The 26,811-nt window shown below is 44.7% G+C and overlaps 1 protein-coding gene across 4 annotated transcripts in view; it reads left to right on the top strand.

The window, feature by feature from the left end:
• The window catches only part of FBF1 (Fas binding factor 1), a 141,398-nt gene that overhangs the window by 22,241 nt on the left and 92,346 nt on the right, over positions 1 to 26,811 (top strand). For 3 of the 4 annotated variants that reach the window (XM_077459368.1, XM_077459367.1, XM_077459365.1), the window contains exons 8-14: positions 933 to 1,016; positions 1,114 to 1,143; positions 4,077 to 4,205; positions 7,335 to 7,485; positions 10,345 to 10,478; positions 10,576 to 10,678; positions 13,337 to 13,870. In XM_077459368.1, coding sequence (XP_077315494.1) covers positions 933 to 1,016; positions 1,114 to 1,143; positions 4,077 to 4,205; positions 7,335 to 7,485; positions 10,345 to 10,478; positions 10,576 to 10,678; positions 13,337 to 13,870 — 1,165 coding nt within the window. The remainder of the gene's footprint in view (positions 1 to 932; positions 1,017 to 1,113; positions 1,144 to 4,076; positions 4,206 to 7,334; positions 7,486 to 10,344; positions 10,479 to 10,575; positions 10,679 to 13,336; positions 13,871 to 26,811) is intronic. The other variant, XM_077459366.1, reaches the window with a different exon arrangement.

Here is a 26,811-nt window from a genome sequence, read left to right on the forward strand (position 1 = left end):
GGTTCACACGGGTGTGAACACAGACATTGCATGTGATTCGCACCGAATTGCTGTGCGGATCACATGCGAGGTCTGTGTGATGTGAATTCAGCCAAACTGGCTGTAATCGCATCACATTCCCTTTTTTTGATCCGCACTGGAATTGGATTGGGTGGGTGTTCACCCCCATGTGATCCGATTCCTGTACCATTTGACAGTTCGCAGTGCGATCTGCAAACCGGTCTGGGGGTGGCATTAACTTTTCTGTTTACACCACAGCAGCTCGCAGAGAGCAATGTGAACTGCCTGTGAGTGATATACGATGCGGGAACCCGAGCAGGAATCGTGCTGGCTCCCGCATCGCATGTGTGTGAACCCAGCCTAAATATCCTGAATTAACACAAGGTGGGGATATTCATGGTGCATTAAAGCGGAACTAAACCCATTGATTTAACTTCTTCCCAAAACCATTGCATTTAAGACCTGCTGTGAATGATGGCGCACATCTGCCAGTGCTTCTCAACCAAACTCAAGCCGTAAAATGGCTACTGTCACAACTGACCCTGTGCAGCACCATGGCAACTGCACATCAGAGGGTAGGTCTTGTTCATACCATGTTACAGAGATGTCCCTTTTTTCTGCAAGTGTTCTGAAAGGGCACAAAAAAAAATAGCAGTTCTTAATACCAGAGAATTGAGTATCTTCTAGACTACAGAAAAAAGAAAACGGCATTGAACATATCACTAAATACCTAAACTGTGCGGTTTTGGTTTGAATATGAAGTTCCCCAGCTGTGATTTTACCAGATTTTGCGAAATATAACTAAAGAAACTTATTAGTCCAGTTGATTAATTTACTTTGACTATAACTGGATAGTTGATGTTATGTGAACAGTGCAGAGAAAGACCTTAAAATCCATAAATTCCATACCATAACCTTTTCTCATATTGCAGGAAACCTTGCTCCTGAGAGTGGGAAGAAGCCACAGTCTGCACCTGCAGGCCAAGCCAGACAGTATAAGAAATTTTTCTTTGATGGTAAGTAAATGTATATGTATACTGTGTATGAGTGCACTGAATATATGGATGAGATGACATGATTCTTACCTTCTTCTCTGCTTTTAATGCTTGTCAGAGGATGCCCAGGATGTAGATATTTCAATACGTAAGGCATTTCCATTTTTTTCAACTGCACTTTGCTGCAAAGTGATTGCATTATTTTTTTTTTATGTTAAAAGGCAGGGCTAATCTAGTACAATCAGTATACAGCCTGAGAGCACAGAGAGTGTATCCAGTATTACACTAATCCAACCTCCAGGACCCCACAGTTTAAGCTACAGAGACCCTAGCTTTGGTTGTGGTTCACCATGAAACAAGTCTTCCAGCAGTAAAGAAAAAGTGGATTGCTATCAAATGTCTGTATAGGATAATCTGTTTGATTACATGTATTGGTACATTGATTTATAGGTGGGTCTAGACACAGTCATGTGTCAGGACTTTATAGAAGTACACAAGAGGGAGTGGATGGAAACACTTTGTCAAGCCCCATTCACATCTCTGCGCAGCGGGAACTTTTTGGGGGGAATTTTGGAGCACGTTCGCTCATTGGGCATAGCGCAGCCCATTGGCCTGAATATGCCCAAAGAAGCTCCAGAACTTTTTTTTTTTTAGAGCCAGGGGCATAACTATAGGGGGTGCAGCAGTCGCGACCGCAACCAGGCCCTGTGATGCAGGGGGGCCCATGCAGCCCCCTCTACATATGGCCGGCAGCAGCATAGGCAGCTAGGGGTACCAGTGCACCATGCACACGGGTGGCTGGAGGTGTAGGGTGACTAGCAGATCTCCATGCTCGACTATCGCACTGGCTGCTCTTTAGTTGTGCATTCCCCGCATGACCTGTGTCCTCGGCCGGCTCCTCAGAGTACCCCTCTCCTGTTCCATGCATTGCCGCTCAGTCCGATGTCTGTTCTCCCCAGCCAGAGTCCCCCCCCCCCCCCCCCCCCCCCGAGTCCGGCCCACTCTGCACTGCATACTTCTCCCAGGTAAACAAACTTTAAGCACACAGATGCAGTGCAGCCCTATGAGAGCCGGCTCGCCAGAGGACACTGCTTGTCCTCCCCGTCATACACAGATGATGAAAGGTCTTTCTGGGAGATATGCTGATCGCCCGTCCAGCACGCTGGATGGAGCCTAGGCCAACATGGATGAGTGCGCGGCCTACAGCTTGGTCATGGTGAGTGAGAGGACCCCACCCCCCACACACCATAACATACCCCCTCCATCTCCCCCCTGGGGACAGGGACCCCTTCTCACATGGGGACAGGGACCCCTTCTCACCTGGGGGCAGTAACTTCATCTGCCCTGGAGAAAAGGACCTCCATCTCTTCTGGGGACGGGGACCCCATCCTGCCTAGGGACAGTCCCCCAATGGGGCACCTAAAAATTAAAAAGAAAATAATAAAAAAAAACTACTGATGCCAGTGGTGGAACTACAGGGCTCACAAAGGTCATACCTGTGACCACGCCCTGGAGTTCCACCGCCGGACTCGGAGGGAAGGGCCCTGGCTGGGGTTCAGGGGGGCCCTTCATGGTTTCTTGCATCGGGCCCTGAAGGTTCTAGTTACGCCACTGTTTAGAGCAGTGTGTGGTGCTTTTTTTACTGTGCATTTGCAGCTCTTTTCTGAAATGCAAGGCAAAGCTCCCCTTTTTCTGTGGTTCGGAAATGCACAGATGTCAATGGAGCCTCATTGTTCTTGTGTAACAAACCAATTTCACTTTCAGGCCCCATTCATACCTAGCGCAGTAGGAGTGCACGCTTTTTGACACATTTTTCCCATGACACACATAGAGGGCAGCCCGTTGATTTCAATGGGCTGCACTGCACATGGCAAAGTAGCTCATGGGACATTTTAGCACTTTTAGGTTACTCGTTTTGTAATGTGCCTTTTTGCTGCATTTTTCCCAATTTTTTCACATAGTAAAATGGAAGTTTGCTTCCACATTTGGGTCCCATTAATTAATGGCATTAATAGCGCAACTAGTTAATTTTAGGTGTATAAAGGTGGCCATAATCTCTGTACAGTTTCCTTTTTAGATTTACCAAAACTATGGAATAGGAGGACACACCAGTCTATCAATGCACTCTGTAGCCCGATCAGGCAGGCCCTCGCACTACATCACGAGTGTCCAGCCCGTGGGCCACATGTAGCCCCAAAGAGTTTAGCATGCGACATGGGCCTGTCTAGAGGGACGCTGGCCAACTTACAATGACAAGCCAGGCAAATGCACGTGTGGAGGGATGCCATGCAAATCTAGTTGATGTGTGCAGGGTGTGTGTACTCAAAAGAGGTCAGCTGGTAAAATGCTTCCTATGCCTTACCGTTTCTCAAGTCCCAAATCTACATACCAGGAAGGGGGGGGGGGGGGGTTGGAGCGTGGCAAGAAAAAGCACCCACAGGCACCCCCTCCATACATACACCCCCCCAGTCATTCGGGTCAGGTCACCAGCGGCGCTGCACTAACCCCAAGGCAGTGCTTCCCTCCTGATGGTGGTAACGTCTCCTCTGGCGGCCTCTAGGTCTCCTTGTCGTGGTCCAATTGGATCGCTTGTCCTTTTGGCTGGGTAGAGATTCAGTGTAAAAATAGCGATTATTGTCACACAACTGGGTGGGCTCAGGGCTTGGAGCTTGCACCCAAGCCCACACTTTTTTTTTTTTAGCCTATTAGAGCCTCTGGTTCAAAAAAAATAAATCCATGCATCTGGCCCCCCCCCCCGAATGTAGATCAGGGGGCTGGATGCATGGATAAGGGAGCGGCGCTCCTAATGGACCTGCAGCAAGGGCTAACTTAGCCTTCAAGTTTTAAGCTAATCTCTCTAGGATTTACACATAAGTCAACCTTATCCAGAAAAGCTGAGTAGTTCAATAATACATAATACCTAATGTGACACATGCAGACTTTTTTTTTTTACCTTGTGAAGCACAGTGATGATGTGCTAAACTCTAATTGATATGGTGAAAATTCCACCACTGTTTTTTGTGGGTTCATATAATTTTATTTTTCTTTCTTTCTGCCTTTCTTCCTTCCTTCCTGTTAAAGACCTAAATGACCCACTTGAAGGTCTTCTGCCTGATGAAGATGCTAGTCTTCCTAAGAAGTCAAAAGCTACTAGTGCCAAGTCGGAATCTCAACCAGGAATATCAGAACCTGTATCAGCAAAGACCCATGGTAAGTAATCTGCAGGAATAAAAATGTAGTAGAGGAACCACCAAACCCTGTTTAAGAAACCTTTTCTATCCTACTGTTGCATGTCATATGCATAGAAACAATTTCCTATTAATCTGCCTCTGTGGTAACACATGGAAAATGCAAGATGACTGTCTATAAAAGAATTCCAAAGTAACTTTTCTTTATATATAAACCTAGGAAAAAAAGCCGTTAATACAGATACAGTGGCAAAATTTTTTTTTATCTCCTGCAGATTTTGTACGTTTTCCCACTTACAAAGAAATTATGGGTCTATAATTTTTATCATAGATGTATTTTAAATGATCGAGACAGAATATCAACCAAAAATTCAAAAATTCAGAAGAAAACACAATACAAATCTTCAGTTCAGTGAGTAAAATAATTTGATCCCCAAGCAAAACATGACTTAGTACTTGGTGGAGAAACCCTTGTTGTCAAGCACAGACGTAAGGTTACCAGGTTTGCACACATCTCAGGAGGGTTAAGTCCACTCTTTACAGATCTTCTCTAAATACTTAAGGTTTCTTGGTTGTCTCTTGGCAACCTGAAGTTTGAGCTCCCTCCTTAAATTTTCTATAGGATTAGGGCCAGGTGACTAGCTAGGCCACTCCATGACTTTAATGTGCTTCTTCTTGGGCTATTCCTTTGTTGCCTTGGAGTTATGTTTTGGGTCAGTGTCATGCTGGAAGACCCATCCAGGACCCATCTTCAGTGTTCTGGCTGAGGGAACAAGGTTCTCATCCAAGATTTTACAATACATGGCCCTGTCCATTGGACCATCAATGTGGCAAAGTCGGCCTGTACCTTTAGCAGAGAACCTACCCCAAAGCATAATGTTTTCACTTCTGTGCTTGACTGTAGGGATGGTCATAGTCAGCATTTTTTATTCCTCCAAACATGGCAAGTCGAGTCAATGCCAAAGAGCTCAATTTTGGTCTCATCTGACCACAGCACTTTATCCTAATCCTTCTCTGAATCCTTTAGAGCCGGTTCACACAGGGGAGACACGACTTTCAACACGACTTTTGGAGGCAACTTGGACACGACTTGAACACGACTTGGGGCGACTTACAACACGACTTTAAGTCGCCCCCAGGCCAGGCGACTTTTACCGTGGCCAATCAGAGAATGAGCTCTGAAGGGGGAACTCCGCGCCAAAAAAAAAAAAAAATGGCATGAGTTCCCCCTCTGAGAGCATACCAGGCCCTTAGGTCTGGTACGGATTCTAAGGGGAACCCCCTACGCCGAAAAAATGGCGTGGGGGTCCCCCCCAGATCCATACCAGACCCTTATCCGAGCACGCTACCCGGCCGGCCAGGAAAGGGGGTGGGGACGAGCGAGCGCCTGAGCCGTACCAGGCCGCGTGCCCTCAACATGGGGGGTGCCTTGGGGAAGGGGGGGCGCACGGCCCCCCCACCCCAAAACACCTTGTTCCCATGTTGATGAGGACAAGGGCCTCTTCCCGACAACCCTGGCCGTTGGTTGTCGGGGTCTGGGGGCTTATCGGAATCCGGGAGCCCCCTTTTAATAAGGGGGCCCGCAGATCCCGGCCCCCCACCCTATGTGAATGAGTATGGGGTACAATGTAGCCCTACCATTCACCTGTGAAAAAAAAATGTACAAAAAAAGGCAACACACAAGGGTTAAAATAGTTTATTGCACAGCTCCGGGGGTCTTCCGTCTTCGGGGGTCTTCTCGCCGGACTCCTCCGCTATCTTCTACTAGCTCTTTTACTAGTGGAGGAGCCCGGCATTCTTCTTCGCCACTGCCCTCTTCTTCCGACTTTGGGGGTCTTGTCCCCCTCTTCGGTTCTTCTTGCCGGGCCACCGCACCTTCTTCTAGCTCTTTTACAAGCAGTGGCCCGGTCTTCTGTCGCCGCTGCCGTCTTCTGTTCTTCTCTTCTGGAGATGGGGCAAGGTGCTTTTGGGTGGGGGGTGCAGGCCCCCCAGCCCCAAAGCACCTACCCCCCCCCCCCATGTTGAGGGAATGCAGCCTGGTACGGTTCAGGAGGGAGGGGGCCGCTTGCTCGTCCTCACCCCCTTTTCTGGCCTGCCGGGCTGTGTGCTAGGATAAGGGTTTGGTATGGTTACGCCGTTTTTTCAGCGTGAGGGTTCCCCTTAAAATCTATACCAGACCGAAGGGCCTGGTATGCTCTTGGAGGAGGACCCATGTCGGTTTTTATTTTAAATTTGGTGTGGAGTTCCCCTTCAAGATCATCAGAGCACAAGTCCCATGCCAAAGTCGGATCAGTTAAGACTGCGATCCGACCTTGATCCGACTTCAGTGATATTCAATGGGCTGAAGTAGGATCAAAGTCAGACCAAAGTAGTGCAGGGAGCATTTTCAAAGTCGGAGCGACTTGTTGGACCAAGTAAGATGGCTTCCTTAGGGATACATTGATTTTCACACGTCATGATGTGACATGAGCTCCCAATGTCGGAGCGTTTGCCGTATAAAAGTGAACACAACCTTAGGCATAAAGCTCTGCAACAAGCTTTATTAATACCAGATAGGTCAGACAGGTCATCTCTCATTGTTAGGTAAGAGTCAGAGTGAATGGGGGAATTGCTCCCGCAGTGCTTTTGTGTTCGTTTGGTGGGGGAGCCTTCCCAGGCCAGATGGACACAATGATTACTTCCAACGACTATAGCCGCTGGCAGTAATCGCATGTAAAAAAGCTGACCGACTGGTTCTACCCAAGTTGATTCATGGATAAAACCAGCGTGCCCATAGATGGATTGAATCTCAGTTGGACCTTGCTGAACTCTAGCAGAAATCCTCTTTTCCCTGGCACAGTTGAACAGTAGATCCCTTTGGACTTCTATGGGAACCATCTCCCAAGCCTTTTTTTATATAATCAGAATAACCAACCCTGAAAGGTGAGGTTTAGGGTCCTCTATGCTTGAAAATTTTACTGTAAAGGGGTTGCGTTTGAGACCTCCAGTTCCTACAAAAGACTGACAAGTTTGTTTCAATATATAATGCAAATAGATCAAGTGGAATGTTTGTTCACCTCAGTATATATCCAGTTCTTATGATTGAAGTTTTTGGCGATTTTTCTTTTTTTTTTGCTATTCTCTCTTTATGTTTTGAATGGACTTTATGCAGACCCATCAGTTGTCAGCCCAACAAGAACCCAATCCAGACCACACCTAGGGACTCGAAGAAGGGATGACCTGAACTTTGAAGAGGATGGAGATGATATCATGGATGCTTTGGGATTTGGCGATGGACCACAAAGTTCTCAGAAAGTAGACAGGTAAGAATAAGGCATAGGGGGTTATTTACAAAAGGCAAATCCACTGCAAAGTACACTTGAAATTGCACAAAAAGTGCACTTGGAAGTACAGTGGCTGTAAATCTGAGGGGTAGATCTGAAATGAGGGGAAGCTGTGCTGATTTTATTATCCAATCATGTGCAAGCTAAAATGCTGTTTTTTATTTTCCTTACATGTCCCCCTCTGATCTACAGTGACTGCACATCCAAGTGCACTTGAAACGCAAAGTGGATTTGCCTTTTGTAAATAACCCCCATTGTCTTCTATAAAATGGCCATATATTGAAAATGTGGGACCATAAAACGGGGACCAAACTCTAAAAAAAAGCATTCTCCCGAATTCTCTGCATTTATTAAATCCAGGAGTTGGCAGTAAACGTCAACAGTGTTTTAGTCCAGGAAAGCCTGGCGGTTAGAAGAACACTGCGTGCATCTGAGGTCTTGAACCAAATTTTATGGGCAATTTTTTCAGAAAGGCAGAGGGATTAGATTATGGAGTGTTTGTAAAAGGAGAAGAGATGTGTCCAAGGACAAGGATGATTACATTGTAAAACAAAATCTCTTCTTGATTATTGTAGTTCTTTATAACCTAAAACATAGAAGGGGGCTTGTGTTGTCATAGTCATATTGCTATGGGGCACCTGCTTGAATACCAGGTGTGCCACGTTTTCTTCCTAGGATGTTTTGAGGGCATGCTTTTTTTTAAACTCTGCAGAAAAAATTGGCAGATCTGTAAATCCAAAACTGGAACACTTGCATACGTGTATTTGTATACGACCCAGAGCAAATTTTTTGATTATTTACTCTATATTGAATATCGAATTGCCTTTCATGGCTGATAATCCTTGTGTATTTCTGTTTTAAAGCGGAGGTCCACCCTAAATTACAGTCCTAGGTCTATGTGATCCCCCCCCCTTCCCTAATCGCTAGGTAACCCCCTTACCTTTCAGCTGTCTTCTTCTGTTCTTTTCTTATTTTAAATTTTCTGCCTCTGGAGATTGCGGAAAGGGGCGGAGCCGATGCGGAAAGGGGCGGGGCTTCAGCGGCAGGTCACTTCTTCCTATCTGCCGCAGGGGCTCCTGGGATCGTTTTTTTTTCCCCAGGAGTCTGTGCTGTGCCCAGGCTCGAGATCTCGCGCGAGGAAGAGAAGGGAAGTGACGTCATCACGACACCCACGTTCTCTTTGTTTCATTGTTTATCTCCGTTGCCATCACAACGGGCGGGACTTCCGACGACAACACCCGTTGGCAACCGGAGCGGTTGACGGCGCTCCATATTGCGCTGACTGCGCATGCGCGAGATCTTTTATCGAACGGGCGGTGCATGCTGGTCTTTTAGCAGCACACTCTCCCGGAAGAGGATACCTGTGGGCTTCACATGCCCACAGGCAAAATGACAACCGTCAGGAGACGGTTTTATAAAATCGTTTTCGATGAGAAAACGGCATGCTGCTGTTTTGAAAAAAAGAAAAAGTAAGTGTTATATTTCATAATACTAATGTTTGTCAGTATGCCACAAAAAAAAAAAAAGGTTAAAGACAGTGGAATCCCGCTTTAATATGTGTGTTTTTTTGTTTTTGTTTTTTAAGCACATTTAATGCTGGTACATATTTCTTAAAGTAGAACTATAGGCAAAACTTTTATTATTTTTTTTAATTTTTTTTATTCTCATTTCGGATAGTGTAAGGAAGGTTATACCCCTGTCAGATTTGTTTTCTTTTTTTCCCATCTGAGTTACATTGGTGAGATCTACCATAACTTCCTGCCCCAAAGCCAAAACAGGAAGTGAGAGGAAATCCCTGCAAACTAAGGGAATCCATTGGGGCCCCCCAAATCACCAGAACTAGTGTTTCCATCGTGATATTTCCCCTCTATTACTTTTCTAGGGACAACCCAAATGTTTTCTCATACTTTCACTTTCAGTGATAATGGTAAATAGGACAACTAGAGAGGGTGATTCTTCCTAACTGGGGCATAGACGGCAGTAAAAACCCGACAGGGGTTCTCTAATCTAACTAAAGTTTTGCCTTTAGTTATAGATTAAACTCTACTTTAATTTTTTTAATACTTCCTCTTTCCTGTTAAAAAAAAAACAACAACTTTTTGCTCAGCTCTCTGTTACAGATGCCCTCTGCTCCCACTTCATCAGCTGGCCTCTGGTTCTCTTCTGTATTAAATGAGAGCTAATGTCATTCAACCTACATCCTGTGAGCCTGGGCTGCCCATGATTAACTCCCAGTGGGAGCATCATCATGCACATTTATTATCACCCGCAGCCAGAGAAGGAGGGCCTGTGAAGTCACCAGTCTGGCTGGAAGCCTGCAGGATAAAGCTGGCCATTGATTGATTGAATTTCATCCTATTCAGCAGAGACCGGCGGAATTTTTCATGATTTATCTATGCCTGCTCCAATTCATGAGAAGTCAATCATTAGAATAGCAATGTTGGGAAATGTTTTGTTCAATCAGTGCTACAGTCAGTTGGCTGCAGCACTGATGGGTGTAATTTGACTGCAGAAGAGTTCCAATACAACAGTGCAGCAGGGAGGAATTTGTGTGGATGTGTGAGTGGGGTAATGTGTTGATAGGGTAATCCACTTATTATTTTTTTTTGATCACCCGGCTGGCTGATCAAAAAAAGATGATCCATCTATGGCCAGTTTTAAAAGCATGTATAAAGCAATTTTTTTAAAAATGAAGATGGGGCTTAATAGAAGATAAATGAGGATGGGGGGTTGGGAGGTAAAAAAAGGCTGGAGTTCTTCTTTAATTGTATAATCCTTGCCTTTTGTCCCATGTGTTATACAGTGAAATAGGATTTTTTTTTTTTTCAAATTTTTCAGCACTACTGTAAAGCCTGCACGATTAAAAATGGATGAACTATTAGGAAGGGGAACTTCACCTAAACTGTTGGAGAGGCCTGCAACTGGTGGGAAGAAAGAATTCAAACTGGATCCTAAGTACCAGAAAATGGCTGGTAAGCCAACCCTCTATTTTTTTTAATATATTTTTTTATTTTTATTTTTTTTAGGATGCACTAGATTAAAATGTAATTGGGGCATTATATTTAACAGACAAAGAGGATCCATTGAACGATGAAAACTTTTCTTTTGGTTCCTACCAACCTACAATAGCCATGAGCCCTGAAGGACGCCCATCTCGCCGTTCATCAGTCAGGTACTTGAAATACTGGGCTGCTAAACTGTTTGTTTTCTTTTTATAAACCAAACCTACTCAGTTTGTCATTCAATCTCTTGTTGTTTCACGTCTCACCAGCACCCAAAAGTGGAGATTCCGCTCATTTGTCTCCTCTCCCCCTCTGGTGCTACAATTGGCACCTTTCAGGGGGATGGGGGACAGGATACCTGTCTTGTACAGGTGTCTTGTTACCAATTCCGAGAGTCCGCACCACGACCCATAACGTCGCAGAGAGGCTTCCTCTTCCTCCTCCTGTCGCCAGGCCAGTAGGAGAGAGGAGCGGGGCCTCACGCATGCACAGTAGGGTTCCCGGCGTCAAGCTGTAAGGCCACACTGCTGGGTTTCCTTACTCGCAATGGCGGCAGCAGCACCCGACAGTTGATGGAAACATCAGCTGCGGTGCTGACATTGCTGGACTCCAGGACAGGTAAGTGTTCTATTATTAAAAGCCAGAAGCTGCAGTATGTGTAGCTGCTGGCTTTGACTTATTTAATTTTTTTGTGGGCGGACCTCCGCTTTAAGGTTTGAATGGATTTTTGAGGCTGGGTTCGCACTAGTGCGAGTTGGATGCGGGTTTCCCCTTGTCCAATTTGCATGACAGGAGACTGTGATTGGCTCTCAATGGAGCATGTTCACATATTTCGGGGATGGTTGCGGAGTGGATTGCACAGGAATGCAGTGCCAAATTCAGGAAAAAATTTGGGCCTGAAATGGAGAACCAGGACGCACCAGAACCCTGCTGTGAGCCACATCGAATTTAAGTATGAACCCAGTCTAAAGCAGATCTTCACCCTGTTCTCCCTTACCCATTTTTTTTAAACTCCTGCTTACTGGGTTACATAGTAGGTGAGGTTGAAAAAAGACACAAGTCCATCAAGTCCAACCTATGTGTGTGATTTTATGTCAGTATTACATTGTATTACATTGTATATCCCTGCATGTTGTGGTCGTTCGGGTGCTTATCTAATAGTTTTTTGAAACTATGGATGCTCCCTGCTGAGACCACCGCCTGTGGAAGGAAATTCCACATCCTTGTCGCTCTTAAAGTAAAGAACCCTCTACGTAGTTTAAGATTAAACTTCTTTTCTTCTAATTTTAATGAGTGTCACGCGTCTTGTTCAACTCAACTAAAAAGTTTTATCCCTATTGTGGGGTCACAAGTACGGTATTTATAAATTGAAATCGTATTCCCTCTCAAACGTCTCTTCTCCAGAGAGAATAAGTTCAGTGCTCGCAACTTTTTCTCATAACTATTATCCTCCAGACCCTTTATTAGCTTTGTTGCCCTTCTTTGTACTTGCTCCATTTCCAGTACATCCTTCCTGAGAAAAAGTGCCCGGAGGTTTCAAGGGTTATGCACAATTCAGGTATTCGCCCACCCAGCAGATCCAGCACTGTCCTGCTGAAATCCTTCTCTTTGCTGCCACCGATCGGATCTCGCATCGCCATGTTCTTGTGTGATGTCAGCTCTTCTGGACTCAGCCAGCAGGCCTCCTGATGATGTGCCACTAGGTACACCCCCTCTTTTTGTGAATGATATGTGACCTGTACAGTATATCCCAGCAGGCACAGGGATCACAGTGCATATGGGCTGTGATAGATCGCCCTTTGTTTTCTGGGGACCGGAGCTCAACTCTGGGTGAGGAAAGAGCCATGTATGCTGCATCCCGTAGGTCGGTCGCTGCGCCATCTTGGGATCGCCTCGCAGCCGGTTGAAACATATATGCTGTGAGCTTCATTGGGAGTCTGTCTGTCTTTCCGTTTTCCAACACATGATTCCTCGGGTGGCGAGGGCTTGCTGGCGGGGCTCAGGCTCGCTGATCAAGCCGTCGGGAAGTGAACAGACTCTGTGAAAGTTGGTCTGTTGATAGGAGCTGGAGCCTTCTTGCCCATGTGCGGCTCCCGCTGCTGCCAATTGCAGCCAATGAGGAGTGGAATGGGGTGGGGCTGAGCCACGGCTCTGTGTGAATAGACACACAGAGCCCCTCATTGCAAGCTGCTTGCTCTGGGGGGCACTTGGCAGGAGGGAGGGGCCAGGAGCGCTGACTGGGGACCCCAGAAGAGGAGGATCAGGGCTGCTTTATGCGAAAACACTGCACAGAGCAGGTAAGTATGACATGTTTGTTATAAAAAAAAAAAAAAATTATTATTATTATTATATATATATCTCACTAAGTCTGAACTTTCACCTTGCATGGTTACTTCTTATATTTTGCCTTCTCTGGCTCATCCTTATCAAAGTGCTAATAAAAATTCTAAATAAAACCTTTCCTTTTTCATTACATACCTTCTTTTAGGCTCAGTGGTGTCATCAGTGGTTTTATATGCTTCTCTATGCAGTGCAGAAAGAATATAGCTGGTGGGAGGGGCCTTCAGTGTGCTGTACATGCTTGCTTCATGAAGAAAAATCGCTGTACCTTACGTCAGTACTCCACTCAAGAGCCCTCAGCCCTGATGCAGGCAGTGGGTTGTCTGTTAGGAGGAATTATGCAAATATCAAAATGCTTCCATGGGTGAATGTCAATCCATCAAGAGCAGGGACATGTTGGTTAAAGAGCTTTGAATCATGTTTCTTTATAAACCTCCATAATCTATGAGTCTGTTGAAGCTGCATTTTATCTCTTGATTTGCAAACAGATTTTCTGAGGATGGTAATGAAAACTTGAAATCTGATGCAAGGTCGCTCACTGCCACTCCAGTAGCTCGAAGTCCAGCTCATGGTGCAAAGAGTGGGGCTGATTGGTTGGGACTTAAAGATGATGATGTACCAGATCTGTCTTCTTCTGTTCCTTTAAAAGAACCATCCCCGACATCTGTAGTAATGCCAAATTCTGTTGGACGTCCCCCATCTGGGACAAAACCAGATAACAGAACCACTCCTCATCCAAGAAACAGCCAGACTACACCCCAGTCAAAGGCCAGTCAGGCTACACCACCGGCAAGAACCACTGAGACTACGTTTGTGCCAAGAGCTAGTGAAATTACACCTGTGCCAGGAACTGGTGAGCTTCTACCCCGGCCAAGAGGCACCAGCGCCGAGACCATTGTTGTGCCTCAGGAAGATGAGTGGCTGATTTCTGCCTTGGCTCGTAAGAAAACCCAGAAGCAAGAGAAAGTAGAAGAGCAAATAGGGCAGAATCCAAGTGGACTAAAAGAGGAATCCAGAAGGGGGTTAGTATTCTAACTGGTATGCAAAATTAAAGTATATCTAAAGCCAAAACTTTAAATGTAGAGTTAAAATGCCTTCTAGATTTTATGCCCTCTGTATACCATTGGGGAGATTTCACTTTCTTCCCTGTAGTCAAAATGGAAAGTGGGAGGAAATTAAAAGGTAAGTTCAGTTCAGGATTCAACTTCAGGTTTTAAAGCTGTCAGATCCTGGCCATTGTGGGTAGAAAACAGCATATTGAGAACAATTTGTCCTTCATCTACTGTGGCTGAGACAAAGTAGAAATTACAGATCTAATAGACCCCTAATATCTCAATAAAGATGACTTGTCACCAGAAAATTACTATCACATAAGGGCATTGTCAACCCCTTGTCAAAGTGATAGTTTTGTTTAAAAAAAAAAAAATGTCAATGCCCCTTTCCTCCACACACATGCATATAAAAATATACACAGGTAGGGCTTTTGTAATGACAATTATTCAACACATGGTAGGTACACAGCGTAAGAGAAAATTATTAACTTAGTTTATTATGCTTAATCCTAACTTGATGATGAGCTATAAAGGTTTTAAAAGTGTCACCAATGGATTATTAAGTGCCATAGTTTACAGCCATTTCAAAGACAAATGTAATTTTAGGTCTTGACATATTTGGTATCTATTAACTTGAGTTTCGATTTAATAACATTTGAAAACTTTATTATTTGTGTGCACTAAAAAAACATTTGAGTTAATTTTCTAAAGAAAATATACATTTGGATAACAGTTGTGCCAATATCAGAAATATGTTCTGGAAATTTAAATATGTTTATAAGCAAAAAATGCACACTTTTACCAAGTGTGCAAAAAGAAATTAAAACATGCCTCGGGTAGTGAAAAGCTTAAAGTGCACTTAAACAGTTTTTCTCATTTTTGGGAGGTGTGTAGAAAGGCGATAACCTGTGTGGTGTTTGTATGCTGTTCATCTTGGGTTGATTTTGTTCCCTCACTTCCTCCCTCTGATGACCAATGCCTTCAGGACCAGAAGTGAGTATAACCACCCCAGTGTGGACACAGACAACAATCCAAACCTAACAAAGGTTCCAGTTTTTCCTACTGGTTATGGCTAAAGGTAGTTTTTGATAGAGTGTAAAGGGATTAACAACGCCTGTAAGGTCTTTTTTTTGCAGTCTTCATACCTACTAATGAGATTTACCTTCTCCTTATTCTGGTGATTATCAGTGAGAGTGAAAGAAAAGTAGTGTAGTGAAATCTTCCAATGGGAAACTAGTTCTTCTGACCCTGGTGACTAGCAGGGGGAATTCCCTCACTTTGGATGTTTTTTTTCTCTCTTCCTGTTGTGAGTCTCTGTACTTCTCACAACACCACGGCCCCCTGCCTCTCTTCTTAAGAGTCCTTAGTTCTGTTGGAAGCAGTTGGCAGGCTGTTGGGAAGAGTTGTGCAAATATCAAAATGTCCTAATGGATGAATGTGAGTTGGGAGGAGTGGTAGTTCCTAGGCAAACTGCCCACATGTGATGCTGAGCCTCCAAAGAGAAAGGACTGAAATCCAATGAATAAAAGGGCCAGGGTATTTAGACTTTGGAAGAAAGCGCTACATGATGCTGAATGTCTTCCAGCCAGGAAAAGAGACAGGCTCTATCTGACCTGTAAACCCCCCCCCCCCCCCGGTTGGTTAGAACTGACGCACATACCCCATCTAGGTCGTGGGCAGTGCTTCTTCTGGGTGGCGGCTTCCCCTGTGTCTCCTCCTCCTCTACCTTTTATGCTCCAATACGAGTGCTCCTCCTCAGGATCCGCTTCCTGATTGGCTGAGGAGAATCGGGAAGACAATAGCAAATATTAATTCACTATTGTCACACACTGAATGGGCTTTTGGGCGCAGTGCTCTGCATCCTGAGCTCACCCTTTTTTGAAGCCTCAGGCTCTAATCATGTGCTTCCAAAAAAAAAAAAAAAAAACCTGATTGGAATCCATGCACCCAGTGCCCTGCATGTAGATTAGGGGCTAGGCATGTGGTTTGGGGGGAGCAGCACCCCGTATGGACAAGCTGGCTAAGAGTAAGGCAGGCTTGTCACCAGGACAGGAAATAGGGGAAGGTCATCCCACTGGGCTTTCAGACAGCACTGAAACCTTGTTAGAAACCAGTTTCTAACCCTTTCTTAATCAAAAGCAAAAGTGTTCCATTTTAATCACTGGTTATTTTTTCTATACTTTTCTTGTCAACTGCTATACTTATTTCATCCCACTCTAATAAAGTGATTCTGTTGCCAGTCTGAAATTGCTAGGAAAAGCTGACCTGTATAGAAGAAAGTAAATATTTACTTCTGCCATGCTGCCATTCTATGAATAGCGTACAGGCAGATGAATGAAAGGACCCCCTTCTCCAAAGACTTCCCAACTGTTTGGCAATGAGGGACACCTATTAGCAAAAGTATGTAGGCATTAAGACACACCCTGCCACGTCCACTTAACCACTTAAGGACTGTCCCATGTACATGTATTGTGGCAGGGTGGCCCTTAAGCACAAAATCGCGTACCTGTATGTGATCATCTTCTTTGGCTCTGGGGCGCACGCATGCTCCTGGAGCCCTGCATCCGCTGTGATTGGACACAAAAAAGGAGGAAGGGGGAAGGTTTGAGACTTTAAATGAGGAATACATATGATAATATGTGCCTCCATCCCTGATTCAAATTAATAATAGAAAGGAAGTTGGGACTTTGCATGAGGCAAGTGGCAGCTAAACAGAACAAAATATATATAGTGACTTAATGACTTTATTCACATAAAGCAGGGTACTCAGTATGCAATACATTAAAAGCCACTACATAATGTAAATGTTGGAAGAAGAACAGTTCATAGACATATGAAAATTACATATAAAAACATATTCAGATAGTTCATGTATGATTGGACACAGTGGGAGCCAATCACCAGGTCCACTGGAAACCCCGGTGATCCTTCGTAGAGAGGCAGAATGGTGGTCTGCCTATGTGAACAAGGCCGAACACCTGAGAGGAAAATGGAGATCATGTGTTTCTGCTAAACAGAAACACGGACCTCTGTTTTCCTTTCATCAAAGCACTCCCCCTACAGTTAGAAAGCACACATAGGGAACACATTTAACCATTTGATTGCCCCTGATGTTAACCCCTTCCTTGCCAGTGTGCCAGGGCTGGGCTTAGCCCTCCCTTCTCAGTGCTCAGCTGTCGGTTAATTGCCAGCACTTATCGTTCCACAGTGCCTCACCTGGTGATCATTTTCCGCTTGTCAGCCAGCCCCTTCTGGCTATTTAAACTGCCTGGTTCATTTCTCCCATGCCTTCACCTTGGTCAACATATCTGTAGATTCTCTGCTGTGTTCCTGTTAAAGACTTGTGTGGCTGACATCCCTTCTGGTTCCTGATCCTGTTTTGCTGTCTCCAAATACGCTGATCTCTGGCTTCCTGATTTACTGGCTTGCACTGACTACCCGCTTTGTTTACTGAACCCTGGCTATGTTTTGACTACATTTACTATTTGTACCATTTTTACCACTATATTAAAAGATATATTTACTGCGTTTTCTGTCTCCATCTGGTTCATGGTTGACAGTAGGTGATGGCCATGAATTCAGAAGATGCAGGCAATCCACCTAGTGGTAATATTTTTTTTCCAGATTGAATGAGCAGGATCACGGCATGGATCAGTTTGCCATAGTGTTACAGATGCTCCTGATTTACACTACTCGCCTGGATCCTTCCACTGTGGCTGTTCGGGTACAACAGGTGGGGCAGGCCATCCCTGCTGCTGTGCCAGTCTCTGTGCATGCACCCACCTCGAATATTACCTCTGTAAGAGGTATGTCTGGTTCCGCTCTACTTCCCCAGTGATTTGGGGACAATCCAGTTCAATGCAGAGGGTTTCTCAACCAGATTGGGATATATGTTGAGATGCTGCCCCAGGCATTCCCCACAGACAGAAAAAAGGTAGGCTTCATCATTTGTTTGCTTTCTGATAGAGCCTCGGCTTGAGAAAACCCTGTATGGGAGATGCAAAAACCCATTGTCCTAAATTACCCAGAGTTTGTGGCTTTCTTTAAAAAAGGGTATTTGACATTTCCACTCGCTCCACTTCTGCTGCCATAAGCCTCATGTCCATTAGAGTTAGAGAACTGTTGCCGATTACGCCATTGAATTGCGTACTCTGGCAGCAGAAGTTGCTTGGAACAATGAGGCCCTCGTGGCTGCTTTTTCTCATGGTCTCTCAGATAACCCCAAAGGTGAGATAGCAGCCCAAGACATATCTATAGATCTGGAAACGATCACGTTTGCCATTCTTATTGATTCCGAGAGAGACCTTACTTCAAGGAGTGCCTGCAGAGGCCTCCTGTATGTTTGGCTCCAAGCTTTACAATCCCACATTTTCTTCCCTCACCTCCCATGCCTCCTGGTACCGAGTCTGCCAGTGAAGTAGAACCCATACAGTTGGGCTTCACATGTCTCTCTGTGGAGGAGAGGGCCTTTTAAGAAAAGGGACAGATTGTGCCTTCATTGTGGCCAGGTAGGTCACTTGTTAAAGTTCTACTCATCCGGGAAACACTTGCACCTGAGGTCCTATAAGGGACAGACCTTAGGTGGCGTTTTTACGTTCCAAGTTATCCTGATGGATAAGCCTTTTGTTCCTGTTATCCTTTCTTGGTCTGAGTCATCCATTGAGACACAGGCTCTAATCGACTCCGGGGCTGCAGGCCTGTTCCTGGATGGTGCCTCCTTTGTGTCTAAGAACTCCATTCCGCTGCAGCCTCGTGCCACTCCACTTGCCATTGAGGCTATTGATGGGAGACCTCTACAGCTTGCCCATGTGACTCATGAGACTGTTCCGTTGTCCATGGCCATAGGGACTCTTTACCATGAGACAATCTAATTTCAAGTTATTTCCTCACCCCATTACCAGGTGGTTATTGGTTATCCTTTTTTACAGAGCACAACCCCTCTTTTGATTGTCTTCGGGCTGAGGTTATTTCTTGGTCACCACAATGCAGTAAGACATGTTTTCGGAAAGTGGCCAAGCAAGGTCTTGTACACCTCTTCACTCTCACCTTTTGCCAGAGGAGTACTGCCAGTTTGGTGATGTCTTTGAAAAAGGTCAATCCGATATTTTGCCTCCACACCGATTGCACAATTGACCTGGTGCCATGCCTCCTCGTGGCCGGGTTTACCCTTTTGTCGGTCTTGGAGGATAAAGCCCCGGAGGACTATGTTCCCGACGCACATTCTCAAGGGTTCATCTGCAAATCCTTGTCTCCTACTGGTGCTGGCTTCTTCTTTTGAAAAAGAGTGGAGAACTGAGACCTTGTATTGATTTTATAAGGGTCTCAATCGCATCACGATTAAGAACACGTATCCGATTCCATTGCTTACAGAATTTTTTGAAGGAATTATTTTATGAAGCCCGATCTGAGAGGGGCATACAATCTTGTGAGAATTAAGGAGGGTGACGAATATAAAACTGCATTTAATTCTAGGAAAGGACATTATGAATAACTTATAATACTATTTGGTCTTTGCAACGCTCCCTGCAGTTTTTCAGGAATTCGTCAACGATGTCCTCCAAGATATGTGCAGCAATGTGTGGTGGTTTATCGTGACCTTCTCATATATTCTAATTCCCAAGAGAGCCACCACGCAGATGTCTCCCTTGTGCTACATGGGCTGAGAGATATTATCCTGTATTGCAAGTTGGAAAATGCGAGTTCCATCAGGAACAGCTTAAATTTCTGGGTCATATAATTTCTACTGCTGGTTTTTCGATGGACCCAGAGAAACGATCTGCAGTTCTACAGTGGCCACGACCCGTAGGTCTATGTCCGATACAACGTTTTCTTGGCTTTGCCAATTTATTATCCAAAGTTTATTGGTAACTTCTCTTCTCTGGTCAAACCCCTGCCTGGATGGTAAAGGATAGTAACTCACAGAATTTGTCTCCAGATTCCATTAGAGTCTCTCAAGGCTGTCTTTTGTTTCATCTCCTGTGTTGGCATATCCTGATCCCACATTGCCCTTCATTCTTGAGGTTGATACATCTGAGACTGGAGTTGGTGCCCTTCTGTCTCAACGTCCTACCTCTGAGAGCGCTATGCAACCTTGAGGCTACTTCTCCAAGAAATATTTTCCTGCAGAATGCAATTACGAGATTGGGGGCAGAGAGCTGTTAGTGATCATTTTAGCTCTTAAAGATTCCTAAAGAATGGAGGCATCTCCTTGAAGGTACCACAGTGCTGGTTCTCATTTTGACTGACCACAAGAATTTCACATTCTTGTCTGAGGCAAAACATTTATCTCCCAGAAGGGCGGGATGGGCTCTTTTTCTGTCAAGCTTCAATTCGTCTCGTTCTTACCAGGTACCAAGCATGGAAGGGCTGATGCATTGTCGCAACAGTTTTCCTCTGCTTCCAAGATGGAGTCAGTTCCTATTCCTGTGATATCTCCTAATCATATTCTGGCCAGTGTTTGTACCAGTCTCACTTCCTCCTTGGGTGACAGAATTCTTGCCGCTCAAATTCACTCTGCTCCGGAGAAACCTTGTAACCGCTGCTTTGTCCCTGAGTCTCTGCATTGATTTGCTCCAGACTTGCCATTCTCCCAAGGCAACTGGCCACCCAGGGAAGAATCAACTTATTTGGGCCATTTCCCAACAATTCTGGGGGCCTAGTCACCATGCGGATGTAATGAGAATTCAGCTTTCCTTCTCCTATGCATATCACCTGCAGTCCGCAGAACGAGCCAACCAAGCCTTGGAGCAGTTTCTACACTGCTATATTTCTGACCACTCACTATTTATACTACCCCCTTCTCAATAGAGTATGCTTAATAATACTTATATTCACTAAATAATCACTGTGCCCCCATATTATCCAAAATATATACACAAGACATTATACACTGACGACGCTCAAATGCGAAACGCGTAGGAGTTGTGGGAGACATACGGTCGTTGAATAGAAGCCAGGAACAGGTCGGCCCAGTGGAGGGAAACTCACACCACCTGTGGAACATCAGTGGCTTGACTGATTTTAGAACGGTTTTCTCATTGCTGGAAAGGCTTGGTGTCGGCCAATAGACACATTGAAATGTGAGTGCAATACGTTTTTTATTGATTTTTTCCATTAAAGTCAAAATGATTTTACACTATATTGGTTCCATTTAATTTTGTATGAATATATGGACGTTGAGGAATTGTTAACGGGAGGAATGCGTTGTGGATTGGTTATCCGTTGAATGAACCGAAGGCTTACTGATTGGGGACGTCTGGTGAGTGGCCATTCTGCTTGGTGACGGTGGCACAGTTTTAGTTATTTTAGTTGACACAAGTGGACTTTTGATTAGAAGATGATCGGTGATTAAGACGGCACAGTTGGAGCAATCGAATTAAAATATCGCACAATAAGGACGCTATATTTTTTGCAATTATAAATTAATGTCTTGTGTATATATTTTGGATAATATGGGGACACAGTGATTATTTAGTGAATATAAGTATTATTATGCATACTCTATTGAGAAGGGGGTAGTATAAATAGTGAGTGGGAGGCGCAATCCCCTAAAGAGATATATATATATATATATATATATATCTATCAGTGGTGTGAAAAAGTGTTTGCCCCCTTCCTCATTTCCTGTTCCTTTGCATGTTTGTCACACTTAAGTGTTTCAGAACATCAAACCAATTTAAACAATAGTCAAGGACAACACAAGTAAACACAAAATGCAATTTGTAAATGAAGGTGTTTATTATTAAAGGTGAAAAAAAATCCAAACCATCATGGCCCTGTGTGAAAAAGTGATTGCCCCCTAAACCTAATAACTGGTTGGGCCACCCTTAGCAGCAACAACTGCAACCAAGCGTTTGCGATAACGTGCAATGAGGCTTTTACAGCGTCCTGGAGGAATTTTGGCCCACTCATCTTTGCAGAATTGTCCTAATTCAGTTACATTAGAGGGTTTTCGAGCATGAACGGCCTTTTTAAGGTCATACCACAACATCTCAATAGGATTCAGGTCAGGACTTTGGCTAGGCCACTCCAAAGTCTTCATTTTGTTTTTCTTCAGCCATTCGGTGGTGGACTTGCTGGTGTGTTTAGGATCATTGTCCTGCTGCAGAACCCAAGTTCGTTTCAGCTTGAGTACACGAACAGATGGTCGGACATTCTCCTTCAGGATCTCTTGGTAGACAGCAGAATTCATAGTTCCTTTTATCACGGCAAGTCTTCCAGGTCCTGAAGCAGCAAAACAGCCCCAGACCATCACACTACCACCACCATATTTTACTGTTGGTATAATGTTCTTTTTATGAAATGCAGTGTTCCTTCTATGCCAGATATACTTGGACACACACCTTCCAAAGAGTTCCACTTTTGTCTCATCGGTCCACAGAATGTTGTCCCAAAAGTCTTGGGGATCATCAAGATGTGTTGTGGAGAAATTGAGACGAGCTTTGATGTTCTTTTTGCTCAGCAGTGTTTTTCTCCTTGGAACTCTGCCATGCAGGCCATTTTTGCCCAGTCTTTTCCTGATGGTGGAGGCATGAACGCTGACCTTAACTGAGGCAAGTGAGGCCTGCAGTTCCTTGGATGTTGTTGTGGGGTCTTTTGTGACCTCTTGGATGAGTCGTCGCTGCGCTCTTGGGGTAATTTTGGGCGGCCGGCCACTCCTGGGAAGGTTCACCACTGTTCCATGTCTTCGCTATTTGTGGATAATGGCTCTCACTGTGGTTCGCTGGATTCCCAAAGCTTTGGAAATGGCTTTATAACCCTTTCCAGACTGATAGATCTCAATTACTTTCTTTCTCAAATGTTCCTGAATTTCTTTGGGTCTCGGCATGATGTGTAGCTTTTAAGGATCTTCTGGTGGACCTTACTGTGTCAAGCAGCTCCTATTTAAGTGATGCCTTGATTGTGAACAGGTGTGGCAATAATCAGGCCTGGGTGTGGCTAGAGAAATTGAACTCAGGTGTGGACAACCACAGTTATAGTATGTTTTAACAAGGGGGGCAATCACTTTTTCACACAGGGCCATGATGGTTTGGATTTTTTTTCACCTTTAATAATAAACACCTTCATTTAAAAATTGCATTTTGTGTTTACTTGTGTTGTCCTTGACTATTGTTTAAATTGGTTTGATGTTCCGAAACACTTAAGTGTGACAAACATGCAAAGGAACAGGAAATGAGGAAGGGGGCAAACACTTTTTCACACCAGTGTGTGTGTGTGTGTGTGTGTGTGTGTGTGTGTGTGTGTGTGTGTGTGTGTGTGTGTGTGTGTGTGTGTGTGTGTGTGTGTGTGTGTGTAAAACCATTCACTTACCCTGGTTTTTCTGGGGGGGGGGGACTAAGACTGGGATTGCAGTGGACCCTCAAGCACAGCAAGGGGGAGGTTGAGCGCCGGTGCAACTTGGTATTTCTGACCACCATAACTAGTTAGACCTCTTACCTTGAGCGGAGTTTGCTCACAATAGTGCCATCAATACTGCTTTCCAATTTGTCTCAGTTTTTGGCGAATTATGGTTTTACTGACTCATTTGCTCCTCAAAGAATTGCTGCATTAGAGGAGCATCTCCGTGGTCTGTGTTCCACTTGGGTACAGGTCCAAGAGTCCTTGCAACCTCCCATTGATAGGTACAGACTCCATCGTTACCACAGACTCCTACCTGCGCCTTGCCTACCAGGCTGGGGAGAGGATCTGGCTTTCCTCTCGCAACCTCTGATTCTGTCTGTTTTCCCTCACTGAAACTGGCATCATGGTTTATTGGGTCTTTCCGTATTCTCCGTAAGATCAATCCAGTGGTTTACGCATTAGACCTTCCTTCTAACATATGTATTTCATGTCTCCTTATTAAACCCTTGGTGTGCAAACGCTTCACCACCTTGGTAACATGTCCTTGCCCGGTTCAGGTTGAGAACCATGAGGAGTATTAGATGCAATATTGGATGCAATCGATCATTTACTCCATAGGTTCTCTGGGCACATACAGTAGCTGGTTCATTGGAAAGAGTACAGTCCGGAGGAGCGCTCTTGGTCATAATCCTGGGGGGTACATGCTCCTGTCCTCTGTTTCCATAGATGGTTTTCTCTCAAACCTGGTGGCCCTCTGAGGGAGAGGGGTCGTTGAGGAGGGGGTACTGTCAGGGATGGGCTCAGCCCTCCTTTATCAGTGCTCAGCTTCGGGTTAATTACCAGCACTCATTGTTCCACAGTGCCTCACCTGATGATCACTTCTTGCTTGTCAGCTAGCCCCTTCTGGCTATTTTAAACTGCCTGGTTAATTTCTCTCATGCCTTCTACTTGGTCAACATATCTATAGATTCTCTGCTGTGTTCCTGCTGACGTCCCTTCTGGTTCCTGATCCCGTTTGCTGTCACCGACTATGCTGATGTCTGGCTTCCTGATTTACTGGCTTGCACTGACTATCTGCTTTGATTATTGAACCCTGGCTATGTTTTGAATATGTTTACTATTTGTACCATTTTTACCACTGCATTAACCTCCTCGCGCCCCCCCAAGGGCCGAATGACGGCCGTAGAGCAGGCGCGTTCGTCTGGGTGGTCGTCCCTGGACGTCCTGATGTTTACTTCCGCAATGCGCGCCGCCGCGGGCGCGCATCGCGGAAGTTCTGTGTTCGCCGTGTCCCCCGGGGACAGGCAAACACAGATCGCTGTAAACGGCCAATCACAGCGGCCGTTTACAGCGTGATCGGCGTGTCCAATGGGAGATGATCTCATATGTAAACATATGAGATCATCTCTCAGCGCCGCTCTCCCTCCTCGCACAGACAGTGTGAGAGGGGAGAGATGAACGGCTGCAGCGGCAGCCGTTCTGCCTGTAGTAAAAAAAAAAAAAAAAAAGTGCCATCCGCCCCCAGCAGTGCCATCTGCCCCAGTGCCATCCACCCCAGTGCCATCCACCCCAGTGCTACCTGCCCCCAGTGCCATCCACCCCAGTGCTACCTGCCCCCAGTGCCATCCACCCCAGTGCTACCTGCCCCCAGTGCTACCTGCCCCCAGTGCTACCTGCCCCCAGTGCTACCTGCCCCCAGTGCCACGTGTCATCAGTGCCACGTGTCATCAGTGCCACATAGTGCCATCTGTCATCAGTGCCACGTATCAGTGCCATTTGTCATCAGTGCCACCTGTCAGTGTCACGTGCCATCTGTTGTCAGTGTCACGTGTCATCAATGCCACTTATCAGTGCCATCTGTCATCAGTGCCACGCGTCATCGGTGCCATGTATTAGTGCCATCTGTCATCAGTGGCACGTATTAGTGCCATCTGTCATCAGTGCCACGTTTCAGTGCCACGTGTCTTCAGTGCCACGTATTAGTGCCACGTGTCATCAGTGCCACGTATAAGTGCCACGTGTCAGTGTCATCAGTGCCACATATTAGTGCCATCTGTCATCAGTGCCACCTGTCATCAGTGCCACGTATCAGTGCCATCTGTCATCAGTGTCACGTGTCATTGTCCTGGTGCTTTAAAAGTGTAATAAATAGTCAACAAGTTAGATGTGTAATTTATGTTCCTAGAACACATGATGGCGCTACCTGCATGTTGGGCCTCTCTGTGGCCAGGCTGTGAAAAAGTCCCACACATGTGGTATTGTAATACTCAAGAGGAGTAGCAGAATTTTTTGGGGGGTGTCATTTGTGGTATACACATGCCATGTGAGAGAAATAACCTATTACAATGACAATTTTGTGGAGAAAAAAAAATGAAAAATCTTAATTTTGCAAAGAATTGTGGGAAAAAAATGACAACATCAAAAAGCTCACTATACCTCTTACTAAATACCTTGGAATGTCTACTTTCCAAAAAGGGGTCATTTGGGGGGTATTTGTACTTTCCTGGCTTGTTCGGGTCACAAGAAGCGAGATAGGCCACCAGTACATCAGATGTGATCAATTTTGTGCGATTCGCACCACACCTTGTAGACTCTCTAACTTTCACAAAGACCAAATAATATCCACTAATTTGGGTTATTTTTACCAAAGATATGTAGCAGTATAAATTGTGGCCAAAATTTATGAAGAAAAATTAATAATTTGCATAATTCTGTCACAGAAACAAAGAAATATGCGTTTCTTTTCAAAATTTTCGGTCTTTTTTCATTTATAGCGCAAAAAATAAAAACCCCAGAGGTGATCAAATACCACCAAAAGAAAGCTCTATTTGTGGGAAAAAAAGGACAAAAAATTCATTTGGGTACAGTGTTGCATGACTGAGTAATTGTCATTCAAATTGTGAGAGCACCGAAAGCTGAAAATTGGTCTGGGCAGGAAGGGTGTTTAAGTGCCCAGTAAGCAAGTGGTTAAAAGGCGTGAAAAGGTTTTTTTTTTATTTATTTTTTTAACTTTCTCTCTCCATCTGATTCATGGTTCCTGACAGTGTCATTTATACAGTGACTGTACACTGATCACTGTATTGGTGTCGCTGGTCCCCAGAAAGTGTCACTTAATGTCAGATTTGTCTGCCGCAATGTCGCAGTCCCGCTAAAAATCGTTGATTGCCGCCTTTACTGGTAAAAAATATTTATAAAATAAAAAGTTTGTAGACGCCATAACATTTGCACAAACCAATCAATATACGTTTTATTGGGATTTTTTTTACCACAAATCTGTAGCAGAATACATATTAGCCTAAAGTTATGAAGAAATTCGATTTTTCCATTTTTTTTATTGGATTTGTTTTATAGCTGAAAGTAAAAAATATAATTTTTCTTTTTTTTCAAAATTGTCAATCTTTTTGTTTTATAGCACAAAAAATAAAAAATGCAGAGGTGATCAAATACCACCAAAAGAAAGCTCCATTTGTGGGGGGAAAAAAAGACATCCATTTTATTAGGGTACAGAGCTGCAATTTTCAGTTAGGGCCGTATCGCAAAACATAGCCTGGTCAGGAAGAGGGTAAAACCTT

This window comes from Lithobates pipiens, unplaced genomic scaffold (assembly GCF_037356315.1).
Source record: "Lithobates pipiens isolate NorthernLeopardFrog02 unplaced genomic scaffold, aLitPip1_a1.2 Scaffold_28, whole genome shotgun sequence".
Classification (NCBI taxonomy): Eukaryota; Metazoa; Chordata; class Amphibia; order Anura; family Ranidae; genus Lithobates; species Lithobates pipiens.